The 21,047-nt window shown below is 34.5% G+C and overlaps 2 protein-coding genes and 1 long non-coding RNA gene across 3 annotated transcripts; 1 reads left to right on the top strand and 2 right to left on the bottom strand.

Moving 5' to 3' along the window:
• Positions 1 to 3,913: 3,913 nt before the first annotated feature.
• LOC132169023 (putative serine/threonine-protein kinase PBL26) lies at positions 3,914 to 9,996 on the bottom strand. The gene is made up of 6 exons (XM_088513304.1): positions 9,870 to 9,996; positions 8,658 to 8,801; positions 6,665 to 6,891; positions 6,380 to 6,569; positions 5,240 to 5,631; positions 3,914 to 4,651 (listed from the first exon to the last, which is right to left on the bottom strand). Exons 1-6 carry the CDS (start codon positions 9,994 to 9,996, stop codon positions 3,914 to 3,916), a joined length of 1,818 nt encoding a protein of 605 aa, XP_088369430.1.
• A 2,748-nt stretch (positions 9,997 to 12,744) lies between these two features.
• LOC148587924 (putative cytochrome c oxidase subunit 5C-1) lies at positions 12,745 to 14,547 on the top strand. The gene is made up of 2 exons (XM_088511513.1): positions 12,745 to 13,039; positions 14,121 to 14,547. Exon 2 carries the CDS (start codon positions 14,151 to 14,153, stop codon positions 14,343 to 14,345), a length of 195 nt encoding a protein of 64 aa, XP_088367639.1. The 5' UTR covers positions 12,745 to 13,039; positions 14,121 to 14,150; the 3' UTR covers positions 14,346 to 14,547.
• A 1,539-nt stretch (positions 14,548 to 16,086) lies between these two features.
• Positions 16,087 to 18,226, bottom strand: LOC148587923 (uncharacterized). Its single transcript, XR_015912162.1, has 3 exons — positions 17,915 to 18,226; positions 16,299 to 16,417; positions 16,087 to 16,214 (listed from the first exon to the last, which is right to left on the bottom strand). It is a non-coding gene; the product is annotated as an uncharacterized LOC148587923 (long non-coding RNA).
• Between the last annotated feature and the right edge of the window lie 2,821 nt (positions 18,227 to 21,047).

Below are 21,047 nucleotides of genomic sequence, written 5' to 3'. Positions count from 1 at the left end.
AATTTGTCGAAAATCATTTTATGGGCTCATTGAATTTCTTAAGGATAATTACTCATAACGTATTGTCACTTTATTTTTATAAATTGACAATCCTATTGCCCGACTCTATCAAACTACTATTTTGTTCTCAAAATCACCTTCCATTAGTCAAATGCATTAATTCAGAAGGTTAACCCGTTACGTGCGCCCCACATGCCATCTTGAAATGACAATACGTTGTAGTTGATGGGAGCAAAGTGACAATACGTTGTAGTTGATGGAGGCTTGGCCTTATGCATTTTATTTTCGCCTTGGGCTTCTAGGTTTTATCCCAAGCCCTATTCTCAGGGGCGGACCAGTAGCTTGTGGTGGGGGGACGAATGTCCTCCCAAAATCTTTCCAATTTTTTTTTTTTTTTTTTTTTTTTAAATTGCCTTAAAAATAACCCATTTTATAAATTCGACCCTCCAAAATGATATTTTTGTCCCTCCAAAATAATATTTGTATCCCCTTTTAATTTTTTTTCTTAGTTTTGCTCCCCCAAGATAATATATGTGTCCATTTTAAGATTTTGAGTGCTACGATTCGATCTTGTATGTTTCCCTCTCATTTGAGTGTAATTCTATTGAAAGGTTCTTCTTGGTTATTCGTATATTCATGTATTGTTTGTAAGCGTTTTCTATGTGGTTTTTTGTTTGATTGGTCGAAAAGTAGAGAGAAATGTGGACAATGTGCCCCAAATCCGAGTAATTTTATATTCATGTTGACATTCAATGTTTGTAATGAATATATGTTTTATTCATTGAATAAATTATTTTGAGCATATAGCATATAAAACATCTTTTACATGCTTATTACCAAAAAGTTCTTCATATTTATTATGCATGTGAAAAGTCTTAAGATAACATTGAATATGTCTATGGGTGTGAGTAGCATGAGTATCACACAATGCCTTAGTCCATAATTCTTGTATCCTTAAACATACAAAGTTCACAATAGGTAAATGGAATTGGGGCATTCCATTTGCCTGTTAGGTCAAAACTATTCAGTGTCCATCACGTCCCCCAAGACAATATTAGAGTATTATGAATGTGACTACACAGTACTTGGCTATGGAACATCAAAAGGAAACTTCCCTCCCAAACTTTATAAACACCACTCAAAAGTAGGTGGACCTTGACTCCCTATTGCACTTAAGAAAATTCTTCAACATCAAATCTAGTTCTAGCAATCATGTAGTCTCGGGATGGATGTTAAAGCCTTTTTACAAGTGAGATTTGAAAGTAAGACCTGCCTCAAGTACACTATGGTGATGGTGCATTGCCTAGTTGTTGATCCAATGGCTAAGACGGTTAAGTAAAGACTAAGGAATTTTGCACTAGAGCGAAATCTCATGATTGCCGAGGAGGTAGAAAAGTTTAGGTAGCCAAGATTTATAAAAGAAGTACAATATCCTAATTGGCTTGCAAAAGTTGTTATGGCCAAGAAAATCAATGGAAAGTGAAGAATGTGCATCGATTTCACTGGCCTTAACAAATCATGCCTAAAAAATAACTTCCCTCTCCCTCGACTAGACTTGCTCGTAGATTTGATGACCATGCATGAATTACTAGGTTTTATGGATGCCTTTTCTAAGTACAAGTAGATTTTAATGCATGAGCCAGACTAAGAAAAGACATGATTCGTTACCAATTGATGACTTTATTATTATTGGGTAATGCACTTTGGAGGACAACATATAAAAAATGTTGGTAAATACAATGTTTAGGGCGCATAGGGTTAGTCGTAGAAGTCTATATTGATGATATGCTGGTGAAAAGCCAAAAGGCAGAACAACACCTAAACAACCGATGTGAGACTTTTGAAGTATTGAGAAGATACCAAATGAACTAAACTTGGCGAAATGTGTTATTGGAGAAAAATTTAGAATCTTTATTCTTTCATTCTAATACCTCTCCTTGATCCTTGTTTAAACCACACAATCAATCAAACAAACAAAAACACCTTTAGCCACCGAAGTTTCAGGATGCAAGAGAAAGCTTGATAAAAGATTTACTGAAGTTCTAAAGCTACTACTTTAGAGACAAATTGGTTTTTTGCTAGGGTTGAATTCAGATTTTACTATAATGGTTTTGTAAGTATAATATCTGATGCAGGGTGGCGTAGTGAGTTCGCAATAGACAAATAACAAGCAATTCAAAACTCTTTTTAAATCAAGATTCTATCAAGAAATCAAGGTAAAAGGGATAGAAAATCACTCATGAAACGTTTCATATTGACAAATTAATCAAAATGCATAAACTCTGCCACTTACATACTAGGTCTGCTGTATTTATAACAATAAGAAAGCTGGGAGCAAAAGTAAACCTAAGTCTACTATGGAAATTTTTAGAATAATAAGGGAAATTATTACAATTAAATAACGTAAATAATAAAATAAAATATACTTGATTACTAGCTTATTTGACTTGATGGAATAAAATATTCATTAAATTCCTCAATAGAGTAATCAATTATTTCCGTCTTGGATTTCTTGCCTTTATTTCCATCCAACTTTCCAATCTTCCCTTTACAACCTGTTTTGACCTAGTAAACATCGGAATTAGCCAAACCTCGTGAAACATGACTTAGTAAATCTTTGAATTAACTTTCAAATGCCACCAAGCTTTGCTCAAATCCAATCTCCAAAACTCGAGATATGACCTTTTAGTAAAACTCGTCATGTGCAAATTTGACCAAAATGGGTAAAACTGGCTTGCATCTGGAGAAAATCGATAGAACTTTTATTTTAATTATGCATGTGTGTTTTAATTTTGGGTAAAGTCCATTTAACTCCCTCAAATTATCACCTCAATGATAATCTACCCTCCAAACTATCAATTACGACAATTTACCTTTCAAACTACCAAAACAATGACAATGTACCCCCCCTATGCAAGCACAATAACGAAATTACCCATATAGAATTTTCAATAAGACAAAAATACCGAAATAAATTTAGTATTTTTATTTTTATTTTAGTAAGGTTAATTTCGTCATTTTTTTAAAATTGAGGGGACATTGTCATTTTTTTGGTAGTTTGGAGGGTAAATTGTCGCAATTAATAGTTTGGGGGGTAGATTGTCATTGGGGTGGTAGTTTGAGGGGGTTAAATGGACTTTACCATAATTTTTTTTTTAAAATTTTTTTTAATAAGGATTGAGTTTTCCCTTTTCCATTAGGATTTTGTTTTTCCCTTTTCTATTAGGATTAGGTCTTCCTTTTCTAATTATGATTTGTTTTTCTTTTCCTTGTTTAATTAGGAGGTTCCTAGCCTATATAAAGGCATCTAGTCTTTATTATATCTTAATTTAGTTTATACTATCAATTAAATTTAAGTCTTTTAGAATTATTTCTCGGTTTGATTATTTTGGGCAATTAGGGACTTTCTCTTCCCTTTTCTTTCTTCCTGAATTCTCTTTCCAATATTTAATTCTCAGTTTCTGCTGCTATTATACACTGTCAGAACAATCTTAGTTCTACCCGCTGTCAATATCTAATTGTAATTAATCCTCTATGGTGGATAAGTTTTCTCAATTTGGTTATAACATAGTGGTTTTACTTTTAAAGAGTTTTTCAAAAGAATTCCACTTCGTGATCAAAATCCGTGATTTTGATTTGTATGCTTCGATTGAATTGCCAAAACCAAAAACATTATTGTTTTGTTGTCATTATTCTTTCACCCTTTAGGGCTTGTCCGTTGTGTTCTCCAGGAACGTATCAAATTGATACAAAACAATAATTTCAAAAGTCATCACTCAAAATCAATTTCTTCATTTCTTTAAATCATTTCAGATCGATACAAAGACTTCTAAACCTTGTGGCACCAGGTGGTTTTTCCCCAACCATAGTAGACCAGTATATATGTTGAAATTTATCTCTAGGCTGGAAATTCTTATGATGAATAGAGACTTCCATCTTGTGATCCCCTGCTGTTATTATGGTCTAAGTAAACACAAATATTCCCATTTTTGGATCCACTGCTACTATTGCCACGAGAAGAAACACTGTTGTTGTTGCTTGAAAAAACACTTCCATTATCACCAGATTTTCTATTTCTTCTCTTGCTGCTTTTGCGGCCATAAGCAATTCCTTTTTCTGACACCTCACTGCTTCTGTGGCTTGACAAGGATGACACACTAATTCCTTCATGTGATCCAAAGCTTCCTTTGTGCCTCCAAGAATCTCTTTCGCTTTTGTGGCTTGAGCTGGAAAGCGAGTCTTGAGCCTCCATAACAAAACTTCCTGGGTGTTCATCTTCACTATCTGAGTTGATTCCACCCTCATGATCATGCTTTGAATCATCTTTATGCTCATGATATGAACTGTCACTATCTTCATCATCTGAACTACCATGTGAGCTATCTTGGTTGTGATGATCCTGACAATTTTTGCTTTCTAAAGGCGTGGTGGGCTGTGAAAGAGAAGTAGGGATGTTCTCTGGTGGAGTTACAGAAAGAAAACTTAGAGTAGTTACAACATCACTCATAAAGGGACGCACTGCTTCTTCCTCCTGCAAACACATGGTTGCTATTGCAACCGCTTGCTCCAGATCTTTTTCAGGGAATTGATTTTTAAGAAGCGGATCCACCATATCTGGAAACCTTTTTCGGTCCTTGAATAAGGATTGTGCCTATTTAAACATGAACATAACTGAGAATGTAAACAGCTGATGTACTTGAAGGGCTTAAAGCATATTTGGAATTGTATTAAAGAGCTTAAAAAGTGCTATTAGTACATAAAAAGATGGCCAACAAAAAATGAGACGTGTAAAAAACTTAAAGCTTGTTTAGAATTGAGTTAAGGAGCTTCAAAAATAATTTATTACATAAAAAGCTGTCACAAATAAGAAGCTAGTTCGTTTGGTGAAAAACTAAAATAGTACTTCTTTGATTTTCTTTGCTCTAAAATGGTCAAAACACATTTTGGAAAAAACTTTTTCTAAAAAGTCATTTCTCGCTTTAAAAGCTCTATTTCCCTACGTAATTCCAAACAGACTTTTAAGAAGCACTTTTTTAATGTTATTGTTTTAAAAAGGCCAAAACCATGACACTTTTTCTAGAAAGCTCTTGCAAGTTTTATTTTTTTAATATACGAAAACTCTATTTCTCAATGCAATTCCAAACGGGTTATTAACATGCTTGCAGGTTAACTATAAATATCTCTTGAATTAAAGAGAAAATGAAAGAAAGAGAGGGAAGGCGTATTATTCTCTATTTACCCAAGCAACTAGATTTTGCTCTTCTATCCGCCTGGTGGTGTCAATGGCTCTTCTTCCGGTGATTAACTCTAGTAAAACAACTCCAAAACTGTATACATCTGACTTCAATGTGAGATGACCTGTCTTTGTATACTCTGGAGCACAATAGCCATACGTGCACATCACCCTTGATGATGTGTGTATCTTATCTCCAAGAATGCCAAGTCTTGCCAAACCGAAATCAGAGAGTTTTGGGTTAAAATCTTCATCCAACAAGATGTTTGAGGGCTTTAATTCACGATATATTACTGGTGGGTTGGTTTTCTCATGCAAGTACTCTAATCCTTTAGCGGCGCCAAAGGCAATTTTTATTCTTGCAAACCAGGCTAATGGTTTCTGATTTGGTCCCATACCTGCACAAAAATTAGACTACAATGAATATTTTGCAAATACTTGAATGAAACTTAATGTCATAGAATAAAGAGGGAACATCCTGGTAAGACAATTGCAAGTTTATTAGAATTGCAAAATCTGAGTATATATGATGTTGATTAGGGGTGGCAATTCATGTTTACGTGTTAGGTTCAGTTGTGTTGAGACATGAGTATACAACTATATAGGTCAATTCTAACCCAACCCATTTAATTAAACAAGTCGGACCCCTCAATACTAACCCACTAATTTCATGTCAAATTCGTGCCCAGTTCCTAGGTCGTGAAAAAAACTAATTGTCTTGTGTTTGGTTTGGGTCATCGCGAAGCATGAGCATAAGACTATTTAGTCCAACCCTAATCTAACTCATTTAATTAAACACGTCAGACCTCTCAACCTTAACCTACTAATTTTGTGTTGAGGTTACAATTCGTGTCAAAAAATGTCAATCCTAAAGTAATGTCATATACTCGACAAGTATCCACCTTTCATCCACCAAATTAAGCTAGTGTGGTGTGATTTCCCATAATATTTAATGGATGAAAATAAGTTCTTTGGTTTGGTGAACCACGTCACAAGTGGATGAAAGGTGAATACTTGCCCGGTATATAGCGTTACTTGCAAGCCCAGATGTTGTCACACACGAGGACACAAAATAGGTTAATCCAAGTACAGATTATGCTACAAAAGGGAGTAGGATTAATAAAATAATAACAAAAGAAACAATACCAAGGAGACGGTCTTCCAAAGAACCCCCTGACATGTATTCATACACCAAAAGCCGTTGATCTCCATCACAACAATATCCTACGAGATTGACTAGATTTTCATGGTGTAGGACGCTTAGCGCCAAAACCTCCCCAAGAAATTCCTTGCTTCCTTGCAATCCGTTTCTGTCAAGTTGCTTTACTGCCACCACCTACAAAATGGTAGAGAGATAGAGATAGCAATTGATCAGTGAAAAGGAAAAAGTATCATAAGGAATGGAAAACAAAAAGTTGAAGTTCTTATAACCTGCCCGCTTGCCTGAAGCTTCCCCTTATAGACTCTTCCAAATCCACCTTCGCCCAATAGACATTCTTGGCGGAAATTGTTGGTCGCAATTGCTAGCTCACGGAAATTAAAATTTTGTGTTGCAATATTTCCATTTTGAACTTGGTTAGTTTGGTCATTATTTTTGGTTTCAGAAGTTGCCTTTTGTTTCTTAATCTCTGCATAGACAAATAGTGGAGATTTAGCTACTGAACCTACAAGAAGTTCTCAGTGACCTATTAGAAAACAATGCATGCAAGACCCATAAGTTTTCTCATGTTGTAAATAAAAAGTCTTGCACCAAAGGGGAAGGACTTAAAATCCATGGTATATTCAAGAAAAATAACTTACAAGTCATAAGTATGGGTACAAATTCCATTACATTTATATATATATATACATACACACACACACAAATTCCAAGTCCAACCCCCCATTCTAGCTCCATTATCATCTAGCTTCTTTTTTTCCCTAAAATTATTACTACTATTTATACTTTTTTTTTTTTTTTGGTTTTTTGGCTTGATAAATTTATTGATTTGCTAATGTTGGCCTAATTACCTACAATCTTATTCATCATTCCATACTAAAGAATGATGAAAGTGTCATGGTCTAAAGATCACCATTAGCATATATCATGTCTACTTATCCAAAGGATTTTTTTTTTTTTTTTTTCCCATTGAAACTATAATATAATATGTTGGGATATCACACAACTAAAAGTCTTAAGCCTATAGGTTTTGGTCCAACCGGGCTATATTAACCACTTACACTTCAAATATCTTTCCAATGTTAAACTCCACCTTTTGTACTCACATGTATATACTTAATAATGTCTTTCTCATATGTAAGTCGATCACTAGATCACTATGCTCCCCATTATATGGAAGCTTTATTAATCTGATAGACTGTCCCTAGGATAACTTATGTGTTACATGGGCTTGCCCGCCCCATGCTATTTATACCTCTACTCCAAGCACTCTCATCCACACTATGTGTACACCATCCCCACTCTAATTGTGAAAGAGTCTACTATCATACGTCATATTGCATATTATCATTGGCTTTGATACTACTTGTTGGGAAGATTAATACTTTGGGAAGTTTTCTAATTAGACCATACTATAGCATATTGAGACACCGCTCAACCCAAAAGTATAAGCCTATGGGTTTTGAATCCAACTATGCTATATTAACTTGTGTTATAATTTCAATGTTAGACTCAACCTTTTTACACTTGCACTCTTATTGGGGAAATTAATATCGGGTAAATTAGCATGCTCAGACACCACTTAACCCAAAGACTTAAAGTCTATAAATTTATGTTTAACTATGTTATAATAATCACACTTGTAACATCTTTCCATTGTAACACTGAAGTTACTACATTCATAAATGTATACTCATCAATCTCCCCCTCATATGTGAGCCCATCAATACATCACTACACTCCCTCTAAAAAAAAGCTTTACATGAGAACAATATCACCAATGGTTTCGTTGACTATTTTTTTTCTTTTCGATCATGATGTCATTCACTAAATTTGACAACCCTCTAGCCCTTTCCTTTCCTTTGAATTCCATTTCCATTTTAAAAAAAAAAAAAAAAACTGTACATGTTGTCTCAAAATTTAATGAGTCAGCCTTTCTCAAGAATCAAATATATATAGGATTTTTTTTTTTTTTTTTAACATGTCCGCACAAGAGAGAAAAATTGGATTTGAACTAGTGACCTGCACTACATGAGGCGTGATCCCTAGCCGATTGAGCTATCCCTTGAAAACAAATATATTTAGGATTTACAAAATTAGCATTTTAACAATCTACCCCTGATTATGATGAATGAAAAAAAAAAAAAAAAAAATGATGAATGAAAATAAATGATGATATAGGCATGCATGTAAGACCAAAAAGAGAAAAGTGACAAGAAACGCTTCAACTTGAATCAAATTTTTTGTTTCAAATAAATAATTTACCCGGAAATCTGCATGGATTGTGTTCATCAGATGGAGATGCATGATCTCTCTTGCTTGTCGTTGTCTTACTTCTCTGCAACATAAAACATGAGAAGCAACTCATGATGTCTCTGTGCCACTCGAGACTCCTCGATCTTGATCGATCTAATCAATGAAGAAGTTGCAGGTGGGGAGGAGCTCTCGATTGGTGGAGAGAAAATGTGATGGAGACTTTTCCTTCGAGTTGTGGGAGAAAAAACGGGAAATTTGAGTGGACATTTTGGACGTAAGGCGTCCTGTGAAAGGAGAGTGAAATGTGGGATTTTGGTGGGAGGGAACACCTGCCTTTTAAGCTATAAATGGAAATTATCCCTCATTTGAAACATGTTTAAGCGGTTAAATTAATTATAAGCACATAATTTTGTGCCATCATAATTATTTTATATTTTTTAAATTAGGTTTTATAGATATATTTTTTTTAATAAATTAGGTATATTCTATTCCTTGATTGTTTAATTACTAGTCATTCTTAACGTGTCAACGTGATGAGCACAAACGGAACACCCTAGCCTCCTCATGTTTTGTATCTTTAATAGGCCAGGATCCAGATCATGTGTAAGTAAATATATAATATTCTTTTCAAAAATATATTACTAATTAAAATGAAGCTACTGTACATGTTGTTTGACATGTCTTATATATAACTTATTTTAATACTTCTCTATTCAAGCTTTCTTGAATGTCTGAAACAGAAAGTTAATGGTTGAGCTTGAACGACATGCTCATGATCATGCTCACCAAATTTACCCAAGGTTAATTTAGCCACTATATATATATATATAAAATTTTTCCTGCAAGGGAGAATTACAAAAACAAAAAATACAAAGAAGACAGCGACGTCACAAGGACAATTGGGAATGAGTCAAATAAATGACTTGGCCCATCAAAAAAGCTGATACTACCAAAAAAAGTAGTTTCAAATCAGTAGGACGGTATCAACACAAACCCTTACTGGGATAACATGACCCTTAGTAGTCGGTTTAGGGTAACAAATAAGACCATCAGTAGTCGGTTGAGGAGGGGATAGCATGGCTCAAAAAATAGAAAAATGCCAGCACAAGACAGTCTCCACTACAGTAATAAACCAATAACAACCCAAGAGACAGCTAGCCACAAAAAACACAAAGAATATAAAAATACAGGGAAAATAAAGACAAAGGCAAATAAACCTACAAAACAGTAGCACCAACGAATCAAGGGGCGGAGGAGGGCTACTAGAGGATTCTGCTCGGAGCGTGTCAACCGCACGTAGGCACGTGAGAACCATGTGCAAGCGCGTGTGAGCCACGCTCCGGCGCATGGTGCCCGAAAAGCAACACGGAAGGTGGTTACATGTGGAAGCAGACGACGCTAGTGAACACAGTGGAGGGGCGCGTGTTAAGGTGGCCGGGTCTGAAAAGGAAAGTTGATCGAGCTTTGAAAATACCAATCCAAGAACCCAGCCAGATCCGGCAAATGACGCAGTAGAAATAGTGGACGGTGTGGAGGAGGTTGGCAACACGATGGAGATGGTTAGGCAGTCCCACGACGAGAGCTAGGCTTTGTGGCAAAAAAGTAGTATATGCTTTCACTGTGTGATCTTTATTTTGTATCATGGGTTGTTCATATATATACTCAAAACCCATCAAACCCATGATTTATTGAAAAGAGTTATCAATACTCTAGAAGAGAAATGCGCAGGTCATAAAAATCAGTTTTTAAAAAGAATTAGCATAGATTTGATCGAGGTCAAGTTTTCCTCAAATTCTTGATCATCTCTTGCATGTCCAACTCTTTTTTAAATCTACTATTGAATTTGTAAATTGTTTTTGAAAAAATATGAATAGAGTTGGGACGAAAACTAGACCGGAGAAGGAAAAATAACGTTTATCTTTTAAACTTGATAGAAATTAGAATGGATTTAGATTTTAGAACCTAAAAATCTGAATCCAAGTTGACTGAATCAAAAATAAGTTTTGTATAATATTTAGGAGAATGCTAAGTGCTTTCTTAATGTTCTCCCGACGTCATTCTAGCTCTAGGTAGATATTATTTCTTTCTCCCTTTCTCTCTTTATCATTTTACTTGTTAATATTATTATAGAAATTTAGGTGATATAAAATAATTTGTATGTTTTCCCATGCTTATTAATATTTGATTGTGGTAAAACAATATTTTTAATCTTAGGTTAGAATGGGTTCATATTTCATGAGTATGACTAAAGAACCACACAATTTATGTGTTTATGTGTTTTTCCATACATACCCATACAATTGGGATAATGTGATAGTAAAAATCAATCTCTTATTTTTTTTAGAAAAATAATTGGTGTCAATATTTTTTCGCATATTTTTCTCATCTCATCTTATAAATCAATTATTAGATTTGTAAACTTATGTGAACCCAACATAAGTCAATGGTGGATTCCAAAAATTCAATAGTTAATCTATTGAATTTGTAGGAGAGTATAAGAGAAATATGGAAGAAAAAAAAAATAGTGACACCAATCATTTTTTTATTTTTTTTATTTACAAGTCATTGTTGGTTCAAATGCTGATTTTTAGAGAAATGATAAAAATCATTCTATGAACCATCTCTATATAGTGAATGAATGAATTTACCATTGAATTTTTATGGGACCCACATGAGTCCACAAATTCAATGATGGATTTATTAAATTTGTAAAAACAAAGATGATTGAAAGAATGGTGTAACATGCCTCTGATTTTTATCGACACGTCGTCCTAGTTGCATTGAAGTTGTAAGTAGTTTATTAAATACTCATCTCCCATCCCACTCTTATATCACTAGGCTGATCATATAGCAGTGCTTGTAATATTACTCTAATTGTATTACAGTAGTATAACAATTTACTAAATCTATAGCATTCCCTCTACTATCTAAAAAAAAAAAAAAAATGACTAGACATAGGGATGCTCTTACATTGCACAAAGGATCTTTCTCTATAGAAGATGTGTCTCCCCTACAAGAATTACATGCATATCGAAAAGGAAAAAATATTCACTTGCTTGGTGATCTAAACTCTCTTGGTAAGACTAAATTACCCCGAATACAAGCTTGTAATAAAATATCTCTACGTGGACAGTCAGAGAAGTTTAGGACTAAATGGTCAATTTTTATGCATGTTGGGGAGAAAATATCTCACCATGGGCACCACTTACTTACACTTATTTACAATATGCCCTCCTCTACTCACCATATGACACGTGTCCACCATTTTTTGCACCTAGGAATAAAAGGAGAAGGCCTTTTCTAAGGGTTCTTCTACGAGCTCTTTGCCAAGGGCTCTAAAAACACCCTCTCCATCCCACGTGTCTCTCTCTTTCTCTCTCTCTCTCTCTCTCTTATATCTCACTCTGCACACACTGATTCATGGATTTTAAATGCAAATCATCATTATATTTTTTTTATCCACATATGAGACGCTAACTTAGGTATTAGAGAGCCTTCGGTCCCAACCGAAGACCGTCTGACCATGCTTTTGTTTCGCAAGAACACCATTGTTCATCTCATAGTTCCCCAAATTATTTTGGCATTTTGTTCGCTCATTATTTGATCTCATATTGTTGATGCTCATGTTGTTGACCCAAACTATCTTTTGGCCTTTGCGGTATTATTTAAAACCCAAGCCCATTTTAATCTATATTTGGCTCTCATTTTGGCTTATTTATTGTTTGACCTTAATTTGTAGTATTGTTTCAAATTCAAACTCATTTTAGCTTACGCTTGAGTTTTATTTTGGCTCATAGTTTACCCTCTTTTGATATTGTTATTTAAGGGGCATCTCTGATCTATTGCCAATCGCTTCTAATCACTTTTGTCGACCATAGCCATCTCTTAAAAAAAAAAAAAAAAATGAAAACTTTAGGTTTTAGAATATTCTCCTTGAGTTCAAGGGATGTTAGAATATATTAGAGGATTTTAGAGATTCGTTGTAATCAATTGTAATCTCCTCTCATCAAATTTGATAGTTAAAGGCACAACACAAACCCAACTTAAAACCAACTTCTCTCCTACATGGCATTTAAAAATAATAAAAAAATAAAAATTTGAATTTTAAACCATTCACGCTGTCTTTTCCCCTTTCAGATCCAAAATTCCTCTCAGTCTCTCGCTCCCCCTCCCCCTCCCGCGCTCATCCTCTTTCTCCTCCGGCGCAAGGTTCCGTCTCTGTCTCTCTCACTCCGGCGACGTCTTCGGCCACCGAGTACTGCAAGAAGCACGTCGAGACTCCCAAAGCAGCCGCCGCGTCCGAAGAACGCTCCACCTCCGACGACGACCTCAAGGCCTGGGACGCCGAGTTCGTCAAGGTCGACCAGGCCACCCCCTTCGATCTCATCCTGGTGTGTCTTCTTCCTTATAAACTCAAATCCCCCTGTTAGATCTTTTTATTATTGATTTTTTTTTTCTTCTGATTAGGGTTTTGGTTTTGTTTTCTCGGCCTCTGTGTCTTTGATGTGTTTTTGTTTGGTTGGATGCCGAGAAAGCTGGCAGTTTTGGTGGTTTTATTGTTTTTTAGTTCTATGTTTGATTGGGTAGTGAATATTTGTTTTTGGTGGGGAGTGCTTGTGCTGCGGTAAGGTAAAGCATCGTTTTAAAATTTGGAACTTCTTGTTGGAGATTATATGTATTATTGTATTGATGCAATTTTAGTGTTATAGGAAAGTTTTCTCTTTCCACTGAACCTGGGCATTGACATTTAATTGTACTTTATGGCCTTTTTAGGTGTCAAATGTGCGGTTTTGGAGTAGGAAAGTATATGTTTTCTTGAGACTGATAATTGGACAAGAACAGATTTGGAATTTAAAGTGAACATTAATGTATGATGAACCAGTGATGATACCTAAAGGTTATTAGAAGTTTGCCCACTGATCTTTGCTTTCTTATAAACAAATTGAATGTCTAACCGTGCAACTCATTGCATGAGTATGAAGCTGTCAGGTTGCAATTAATATTTGATTCTAGCAGCATATGATTATCAAGATTTTCACAATATTGAAGTTGCAATAACTAGCTTGTCCTTGTTCTTTCATAGGCTGCATATCAAGGGTGGAACTAGAATTTTAGGTGCAGGGGACAAAACCAAAAAGAACTTTTTTGGGCAGTAAAATTTTGATTTTGAAAGGGTTATATATATATATATATATATATGGGGAACGCGTTGAGGCTTGGGGGCTTCACAATGTAGTTTCGCCCCTAGCTGCAGTAAGACTCGTGTCGATCGGTAATATACTCTGTAACAAATTCACTTACTGGGTGTTTGAACTAATATGACAATATTAATTTGTAATAACAGTTGTAATCTGGCATTTACTTATCCTTTGGAAATATTGTTTGGTTATTTTAATTGATTGGCTTGTTGATTTTACTTTTGTGCCTCTTAAAAAGAAAATAATGAAAATGGCCCGTCGTCTCTACTTGCAGACTTTACAAGCTTTCTACTAAAGAAGCACAATGGCTGGCTCTAGGGTTGCTCATGCCACCTTGAAAGGACCAAGTGTTGTGAAGGAGTTATGCATTGGGTTGGCACTTGGTTTGGCTGCTGGTGGCCTCTGGAAAATGCATCACTGGAATGAACAGAGGAAAGTGTGGCAATTTTATGACTTGTTGGAGAAGGGTGAGATTAGTGTTGTTACTGCCGAAGAATAAATCTTTCTTTGTTTCTGTCATGAGTGGACACATTCTGCAGTTTGATCATTTTGTGTTCCCCCTATAGTTGGCTCTTGAATCTTAAGATGAGCTTTACTTTGGAATTTAAGGGAATAAACATATTGTACTGATTTGTGGAGTACAGTGTTTGCTTTAGATATAAATTCATCAAAGTTTTATGGTATTTGCTTGTGGTTTCTATTATGGTTGCTCAAGTGAAATGCTAGACTACTCACCGTTATTATGCATACATCATACGTGTAAATGAGACAAGTGAAGAGGAGTTGTAGCAGTCTGGCATTATTTGTAGCATGTGTAAACTGACATCAGTTTTTTTAAAACAAGCAATTCTGGTATATATTTTTAATAGGATTAACAAAGCATGTGACATTTATTCTTAGAGAAAATAATTTTCACATGCATTTTTAAAATTCATGTGAGAATTACAAGCTTCAAATATACGCAGTACTGCAAGTATTGGATCAAGTGACATTTCAAGTCTCAATAATATTGAATTACACTTCGGACATCAAATTTACGCACTGATATCTCACGAGGAAAACCATCAAATTTACGTAATGATGCCTCAATGAGGATCAAATGACATGTCAAATTACAGTTTTGAATTACACTTGGAAGCAATGTTCAAGAAAATAAAATTGATGTGTGTTTTTGGGTAAATTTGATGCGTTTGTTGCTTTTGGAACCTGTAGCATCTTTGCTTACATCATGTTTAGATGCGTCAATATCTGCTTTTAGATCAGTAGTATTTGACACACAATATTTTTGCAACTATCTATCAGTTTCCCAGAGGACATGCATGATAAAATTGGCATGCATTATTGGCTGCATTATTGGCATGCAGGATAAACATTGCAGATTTTTATAATTTGAAACTTTAATTTGTCGACACTAATTTTTGTTTTTTTTAAAAAAAATCTAATTATGATTGGATTATGATCTATTCACCCCAACTATCCTTATTTCTTAAACATTTGACCATTGACGAAAAAGGAAAAGAAAAAATAGTAAGTGATTAATATTGTTTATATGGGTGTATGTAATGGCAAATGTTTAAGCTTCTGTCATGATGCATATACCTCCAGAGATATTTAGGTTTCAATCAATACTCTGCATTTTTAATTATTGGGAAAGTTTGTATGGCTATGATTTTTTTAAAATAATGATAAGACAGTTAGTGGAAGTCATATGATCCCTGACACCTTGAGCTGTGTGAATCATTTTGTGCTAGAAATTGCAGAGTATATGCAAGAAAGCAGCAGAGTTTGAACAAGCGATTTTCTTCTTTTTGGTTCAAAACCATCAATATGCAAGAAGTGTAAATAGGTAGCAACAAATTGGATGCTAATATTTGCAAAGAAGCATAGGAAGAAACATCTATTCCCTCTTTAGGTAAGTATTTTAACACACAGAGAGTAACCAAATTACTTCGCAAAATGCCAAAATTTTGAAAATCTGTAGTATGAAGAAAAGAGTTAATACTTACATTATTGAGTTCAATGTTGGATTGCAACAAAAGTTATCATCCAGAAAACTTCCAAGTCATGGCACCCAAGTGAGCTAAATTACCAAGCATCGAACAGAAAATAATGGAACTGTTATAGACATCTTCATGGATTTTCACAGGGCAGAACAAGATATTGAAGTTCACAGCAATTTTATGATGCCAATATCATTAAAAAAAAAAAATTATGATTTACAGGACTTTTTCATTCCCACCGATCATCTCTGTTTCTTCAAATTTTTCATCTCCATCCAACTCTTCATTCGAACTTTCATCCCCATCCAACTCTTTATCCGAACAAGTGATCCTTAAGACATTTGATTCTTCAACTTCTTCATCCACATCTATCAAAACGGGATACAAAGTTAAAAGCCATCTTGGTGTGTCAAAGCAAAATTATAACACAAACAAAAAATGAAAAGTCAAACCTATTTGAGGGCAATCTTGCTCCAAAAAATCTTCATCATTTGGAATACGTGTATACAAAGATTCAACTTCACCATCCTTGTCCATTTAGGCAGCTATAATGAGTAACTTTTCCACTTACCTAATGTATAATTCAAAATATTATTGTATAAGCAGTGTGAACTATAAAAAGCAGTGTGAACTATAAAGACAAACTAGAATATAAATTCAAAAGGTATAATTCAAACTTTTCCACTTACCTAATGTATAATTCAAAAGGTATATTCCACATATATGGGGTTTGTCTTGTTTTCTTTCTTTCTTTTTTCCTTTTGTTCTTATAATTCTTTGTTGATCCTGTTGGTTGGCCTCATAAACCAGCATGTTCAGATCTAGCAAGATTTTCACTAGCTTCAAATTCCACACAACCAGGTGCCAGATGGCATTTAAGGCTATCCGTGTGTTATTGGACTAATCTTGGAAGAGAAGTTATGTTTTGGTCTTATAACTTGCCCAATACTTTCTGGAAGGAATCAACAATATCAGGTGGAGTAGTCCAGGCTATGTTAACTCACATTTGCAGGCAGGAACTTCAGATGGGATGGAATAGAACATCACATGTGATATTACTACAGATGTGAATCACTTTGCCTGCACTGCATTCTGTCATTATATCTTAAGCCCATAATGCTTAAATCATGAACAAGCATTAGGAATCTAATGAAATTTATTTTGTTCAGGAAACCATACGGGATGCTATTGAAGATTCTATAACATGGCCAGTTCGGAAAATTTTGCCTATATTACCTGGGGATTATAGGTATGCTAATTTTACAATGAACTATCTGTCCTTTTTCTCCTCTAAAAAAATCAGATCGACTATTACCTTATCTTCCTTTTTTAACTAATCAAATTGTCAGTGCTTAAGAATAATATTCTGGAAAAGTTACTTAAGAATAATATTATATATAACTTATTTCTTAGAAGCTAACAAATGTATAAGGACTCACAGACCACTTTTATGAGCTCTATGTGAAAAACTTTTTGAGGTGAGATTACATATACTTAATCAACAGCATTTAAGAATAATAATATTCTGGAAAAGTTTTGGTTTCCACAAAATTGGCTTCAATTTCCAAATTTGAGCTAAAGACTGAGCAAGTGCAAATAATTTTCACTTTTTTTGTGTTTAGAACAAACAGGCTGGAATGGATAGAGCAAAGCTAGGTAACAGATGAAGAATTGGGTCAGTTAAAGCAGCCATTAATTCATATGGAGATAGGATTCTTGAAGGTAGTCCACTCATGAAACCCCAGATGGATTTCTCAGAGGTATATTCCAAAGAACTCTATAAATTCCATTTCACCATTTTCCATTTGTTTTTAAGCACTTGCAAACCATTTGTGTTCCTCTGTTATAACTATGTCTTTTGAATTCATAAAGAAGACCTCTTCGAGAACAAGAGAATTGCATATAGCACGAAGGGACCTTGGTCGATACAAAGAGAGCAATAATATTCAAAAAAACAGAAATCTAAACCCTAAATACATATAAATCTAATACACTATTCTAGCACCCACTACACATAAATCAAAAAGCCCTAGATTTTGAATGTGGATGAGAGAGAGGGATTACTTACCACCGGTGGAGGAGAGAGAGAGCCTTCGACTTCGCCGGAGTGAGAGAGAGACAGGAGCTTCGCCGGTGGCTGTAGACGTCGCCGGAGTGAGAGAGACAGTGGACGGATAGCTTCGCCGGTGCCGAAGAACTCGCCGGAGGAGAGAGAGGGTGAGCGCGGGAGGGAGAGTGCTGGAGTGAGAGAGAATTTCCGGTGGCCGAAGAACTCGCCGGAGGAGAGAGAGGGTGAGCACGGGAGGGAGAGCGAGAGACTGAGAGGGGATTTCCGGTGGCCAATGAACTCGCCGGAGGAGAGAGGGTGAGCGTGGGAGGGAGAGCGTGGGACTGAGAGAGGAATTTTAGGATTTCTGAAATTTGATTTTTACAGGCCTTTAATTTGGTTTTAAAAAAAAATATAATAAAAAAATAAATAAATGCCATGTAGGAGAGAAGTTGGTTTTAAGTTGGGTTTGTGTTGTGCCTTTATCAAACCTCTAAGATTGTAATCTCCTCTCATCAAGGTTTTAGGGGATTGTGCCAAAACAAACGGAGCCGTAGTCCAACATATTGAGTGGTTGATTTGTCTATCCATGAATAAGAGATGGATAAAAAGATAAAAACAAAAACAAAAATTTCTAAAATAAGAGTCTTAAGGATATAAATCATTTGTGATAAATGTTGATTTTATATTCTTCAAACCAAAAGGTTTAGATAATATCTGTTCTAATTACATGTAAATTAAGGTGTATATAATAATATATAAATAAGAAAAGATGTATCCTATAAAACTTTTGGACAAACCTATATAATAGAAAATAAATGGCTGCGTAATGGCTAGAACAACACATGCAAACCAAAACCTAGCCACATCAGAAAGTGGCTGCTTGCACCCAATTATGTTGGTCTCTCGGACAAAGGTGGTGCGTCTTTGACATCTCCAAGAGCTCCTTTCTGACGTGCTGGTGGTATATCCATTCAGCTAATTTGCTTTTGTCTCTCTGAACATGCAACGGCTTTTTTCCTTCTTAATTAATTTCAACCAATGTCCCTCTTATATTTTCAATTTAATATATACGTACCTTTCTTCACGACTTCTTTTATTACCATAATATATTGCGTCTATTATTTGAAAAAACAGAAGTATTTTTTCCCTATATTCTGTGTTTTTTCGATTGCCAAGAAATAAGACAGTTTCCAAGTAACATTAATTGGGTTCCTTGCCCGGTCTAAATCATAATAAGCTTGCAATTGAAGTGGTCTAGAGTAAAGTGAAAACCATATATATATGGTCAACAATAGGGAATTAAACATTCTCTTAGTAGCGATATATAACTCAGTATGAGATGTCTGGCCTAATAGTGAGGGTAGTAAGAGCCTGTTTGAGATTGCGTTTGAGAAATATAGCTTTTAAATCAAAAAACGCTTTTTGGCAAAAACTTCATTTTTAAGCTTTTGCCAAAAGTACGTTTTTGCCATTTTTAGGATTTTTAGACATTTAAAAGCACTTTAAATTTTTTTACCAAACGAGTACTTTTTTCTTTAAATTGACTTTATTTTAGTGTTAAAAGCACTTTTAAGCCCTCAAACGCAATCTCAAACATGTCTTAAATGTCCATGTGCCACACCACTCTCTGTTTTTAGTGTCACATGTTCGATCGACCAAACTCCAACTTGGATCGATCTAAGAGTCTGTTTGAGATTGTGTTTAAGAAATAAAGCTTTTAAGTCAAAAATAATTTTTGGGTAAAAGCTTCATTTTTAAGCTTTTGTCAAAAATGCGTTTTTGCCATTTTTAAGTTTTTGGACCCTTAAAATTAAAGCATTATTAATTTTTTACCAAACGAGTTCTTTTTTTTTTTCAAACGGACTTTTTAACTGTTAAAAGTACTTTTAGGCCCCTTAAATGTAATCTCAAACAGGCCCTAAGTCTACCAATTAATCACTCAACCCACCGTCCCATTTTCTTAATTCAAAATCAAACACCAATAACCCAAATTTGAAGTCTCCATCATTTAGAATCCAAAACAACTTTTGAAAACTTTTCTATGGCCGAAATAAAACTACTTCCTTAAATATTTTATCAATTTAAAGCCTAAAACAACATCTTTTTATCGATTTCCCTAAATATTTACATGATTTGGCTAAAACTATTGATAATCGAAGTTAAAGCCTACAAATTAAGCATTACCTTCCCAAATAAAATATACATCAACGACCCCAAATGTTCATTTCCTCAAATATTTCAATTCCCAATTTAAGATTAACCATTCGAATGCTCCAAAATTTATAATTTCATCTGCAAATAGCAAAATATCACAAATTAGCATTATTCTCAAAGGGTAAATTATCGTTGTTTTGGTAGTTTAGGGAATAAATTATCGCAATTGATAGTTTGAAGGGTAAATTGTCATTAGGGTGGTAGTTTGAGAGGGATAAGCGTACTTTACCCTTAATGTTTCTTAATCCTAAGGACTAAAAGTTAGGGTGTTAAAATTTTGATCAATTATACAAATTCTGATTACAAAAAGACAGTAGATCAAGATTCACCCGAAAATTATGCTTATTTAACAAACTAATTATTTACTTAATTAAATTTCAATTTTTTTAAAATTATGAAACTTTTACTGTATTCATCAAATAATTGAATGATAAATTATTAAATATGATAATAATGAAAAAATGAATTTTTTTTTTTTTAATTTAATTTGAAAGTAATATTTTAATTTTAACTTTTTAAAAAAAATTAGGGGTTAATTACATTTTTAATACGTTTACACATTTTTATTTTTTCTCAGCTGGAGTTCAAATTCTATCACAATAATACCGTACTTACAAAAAAAGATCAACTTAATTAGTATCTGCATTGAGAAGTGTTAGAGAACCAAACAAATAAATCCAGAAAAATTTTTAAATTGACATGGCAATGGTTTTTAAATTAAAAAAATATAATTCTTTCTCCCTTGTCTGCCATTCATGGCCTGCCACCTCAGTTTAAATTTCTTTTAAAATTCATTTATTTGGCTCGGTATCACTCTCCACTTGCATGACAGAAGCTAAAGGAGGGTTTCGTCAAAGAAAGAGCTCTATCTCCTCTTCTGGCGATCATCCTCATCCCTGATTTGTAGCCGCAAACCAAAAAGCATCATAGCACCATA

This window comes from Corylus avellana, chromosome 1 (genome assembly GCF_965113065.1).
Source record: "Corylus avellana chromosome 1, dhCorAvel1.hap1.2, whole genome shotgun sequence".
Taxonomy (NCBI): domain Eukaryota; kingdom Viridiplantae; phylum Streptophyta; class Magnoliopsida; order Fagales; family Betulaceae; genus Corylus; species Corylus avellana.
This window is presented reverse-complemented; position numbering and strand designations above follow the sequence as displayed.

What these genes read in the sequence shown, in the direction of transcription:
- LOC132169023 (XM_088513304.1), bottom strand. Translation starts at nt 9,996, where the DNA reads ATGCGCCGGAGCGTGGCTCACACGCGCTTGCACATGGTTCTCACGTGC. An exon ending in TTTGGAAGACCGTCTCCTTG is followed by an intron (nt 5,632 to 6,379) that starts GTATTGTTTCTT and finishes ATTTTTGTGCAG; the next exon opens with GTATGGGACCAAATCAGAAA. An exon ending in AGCAAAATCTAGTTGCTTGG is followed by an intron (nt 4,652 to 5,239) that starts GTAAATAGAGAA and finishes ATGTTTAAATAG; the next exon opens with GCACAATCCTTATTCAAGGA.
- LOC148587924 (XM_088511513.1), top strand. Translation starts at nt 14,151, where the DNA reads ATGGCTGGCTCTAGGGTTGCTCATGCCACCTTGAAAGGACCAAGTGTT.